The sequence below is a fragment of the Pygoscelis adeliae genome, unplaced genomic scaffold (genome assembly GCF_000699105.1).
Source record: "Pygoscelis adeliae isolate BGI_AS28 unplaced genomic scaffold, ASM69910v1 Scaffold166, whole genome shotgun sequence".
Taxonomy (NCBI): domain Eukaryota; kingdom Metazoa; phylum Chordata; class Aves; order Sphenisciformes; family Spheniscidae; genus Pygoscelis; species Pygoscelis adeliae.
Window position 1 is genome coordinate 3,786,680 of NW_008825156.1, and position 2,628 is coordinate 3,789,307.

A 2,628-nucleotide genomic window follows, 5' to 3' on the forward strand; every position below is an offset into this window, starting at 1 on the left:
AGCAGGAATATTTATTTTATTTTATTAAGGAATTTTAAATAAAAATATAATTTGAAGTATATGTGATGGCCCTCCTAAATCTTCATAGCAAAACCCTCAGAAGAATTCAGGGTCCAGCCCAATTACAGGTTTCCTGAATAAATTGACTACAAAAAGATCCTTGTTTGCTTTATTTCTTCTTTTCCTCTGGTGTAAGTTCTTAGCAATAAGTGGAATAGATTATTTCCCTCCCACCCCGCCATAGAAATTTCTGAGTTTCCAGGGAGAGAGAAAAATAAATACTGCATTAACTATTTTCTAAGGATGTCACGTGCGTTTACAATCCACACGCCTCATTTTCCAATTCTCCTTGTCAGATCTAAAGTGAAGGTAGTTACACTGTGTATATAATGTAGTTACACTGATACAAACCTGGAAACCACACCCTTCAGACTTTGTCTTGCACATATACTTTTTTTCCACATCGTGTCCACTATTTATGCTCTTAAAAGCTTTAGGGATTCAAATTCCGTAGCTTTTCCTTATCAGGTCCATGATATCAAACAGACTGTGGAGCCAGCATGCTCGTATCTAATTGCCTGAATGAGGGCAAAACATGCTGCGCACAGTGTGTTGCTAAAAGCCTTTTCCTTTTAGGAGGTAAGAGAACTCTAAAATCTTATCTTGCTAATGACTTGTGTTTAGGAAGAGTAATGCACTCTCCTGTCTGCTGACGGGGACCCCGGCCTTCTTTCTTACTTACTTAAAAGCAGCCTTCCTTTCTGAAAGCATGAAGTGCAGGAAGTTTCTGTTTTTGCAGCATCTTGAGTAAAGGGAATAGAGTTGAGAGAGAACTTCGTTGTCTTTTTAAAAGACAGATTTGTTCGCAGAAATATTTTTTATTTAAGAACAGGGAAAATTCTGTCCAGACACAGAAACATAGCTTTAAAATAAATAGAGATACATGGCTATCTATCTCACCACTTGTGTTTCTTACTTTTTAGATAATTGCCATGAAAGATGGTAACATCCAGAGAGAAGGAACACTCAAGGACATTCAGAAATCAGAGACTGAGCTCTTCGAACACTGGAAGACGTTAATGAATCGGCAAGACCAAGAGCTGGAGAAGGTGTTTGATCGACAAAGGGCAATCGACATTTGCAAAAAATGTGACAAGTTTTTTTTTCTTAGGTTGAAAGCATTAGCAAGGATTGACACGCTGTGTGTGATTTCTAACTTAGTATGAATGTAGTATTACTATTACCATTATTATTTATCTGTTAAGAAAAGTTCCTTCATCTGGACATCTCATACCTCCTCGATACTGTTGCCTCTGACCTATTCTTGTTAGTGAAGCCCTATCAAAATATTCTTATCTAAGGAATATTAAATTGGGCCATTTTAGGAGAAAATCATTGGTAATGTGCAATACTGACAACTGCTTCTATAAATATGCCTGAATTTACTCATTGCATTGGGTAGAAGTGTTTCAGATGTGCCTATATCAAGCTCTCTAATCGTTAACACATTTTGTCTTTAATGCTACAACACAGGAAGAATGAGATATTCATCTTAGTTCTTTTTAATTCAGGGATATCTGTCCAAGTTGAGATTCCAGGAGGGTTGGGATTGACAACCTGAAATTAATGTCAGATATCTAATTTATGTCCTTTGTTTTTACACAGAGGTAGCAAATCAATCACTTATGACTGCCTGCTGCAAGATTCTCACTTTTGGTTTTCTCTGACATTCTGATTGGAAACAAGTTTTGTCATAGCTAGTCATTTTTTTATTAATTCTCTGGTTGAAAACACACGAACTGTCCCTTTTTTAGGAGACTATTATTGAAAGAAAAACTGTTTTGGAAAGAACAAATCTCCGGAGGACTATGTATTCCCGTGAAGCTCTGCTGAAAGATGATGAAGAGGATGAAGGTAAAAGGGCACCCTTTGAGCCCAGTACCACTACATTACTGTTTCACAGTTAAATTATTTTAGAATGAATTAACATAATTAAAACTGGCAAGGGAATAATCATTTTTCATGTGGGTCGTGATGCGTAAGAGTGCCGTTTCCATTGATTTTACCTCTGGGCTACAGTGATTTCAAGCATTCAGAAGTCATAGCTTCCTCCAAACTTCTGAGGGTTTTTTTTCTTGTTACTTGAACATGATTTGATAATGCAAGAGGAATAATATTGAATAATTTATGCTGGGTGAGCTTCAAACCTGTCAATAGCTAAGCACACTTGTTTAAGGTTTTACTTAGGAAAAAATTGCAGTTAATTTTTATCAAGCCAGTACTTCTAAATTGCAAAAACGTGACAGGAGACATTGATCACCTAGTGTACTAAGGCTTTTGCATCTTTTTAGTATGTATTACTACTAACTTTAGCAGGCTAATACAGGCATGCCTGAGCAGGTAATTTCACCTTAAAGCCACTCTTTATCCTGTATAAGACAACCTCTTTTGTAGCTGCCACTTGCCAGTCTCTATGAAAGGTGCGTACGAGTAAGTCAGCGCGGCTGTACTTTTTTCATGCACATTGCAGAAGAAGTAACAGAAAGCGATGATGAAGACAACCTGTCTTCAGTGCTGCATCAGAGAGCAAAGATGCCCTGGAGAGCCTGTGGCAAGTACCTCAGCGCA

At 37.4% G+C, this 2,628-nt stretch overlaps 1 protein-coding gene across 1 annotated transcript in view; it reads left to right on the plus strand.

Moving 5' to 3' along the window:
• Positions 1-2,628, plus strand: part of ABCC8 (ATP-binding cassette, sub-family C (CFTR/MRP), member 8) — an 82,931-nt gene that overhangs the window by 60,436 nt on the left and 19,867 nt on the right. Inside the window, exons 23-25 of the mRNA XM_009328610.1 lie at positions 984-1,109; positions 1,815-1,914; positions 2,531-2,627. Of these exons, the coding sequence (XP_009326885.1) occupies positions 984-1,109; positions 1,815-1,914; positions 2,531-2,627 (323 nt within the window). The remainder of the gene's footprint in view (positions 1-983; positions 1,110-1,814; positions 1,915-2,530; position 2,628) is intronic.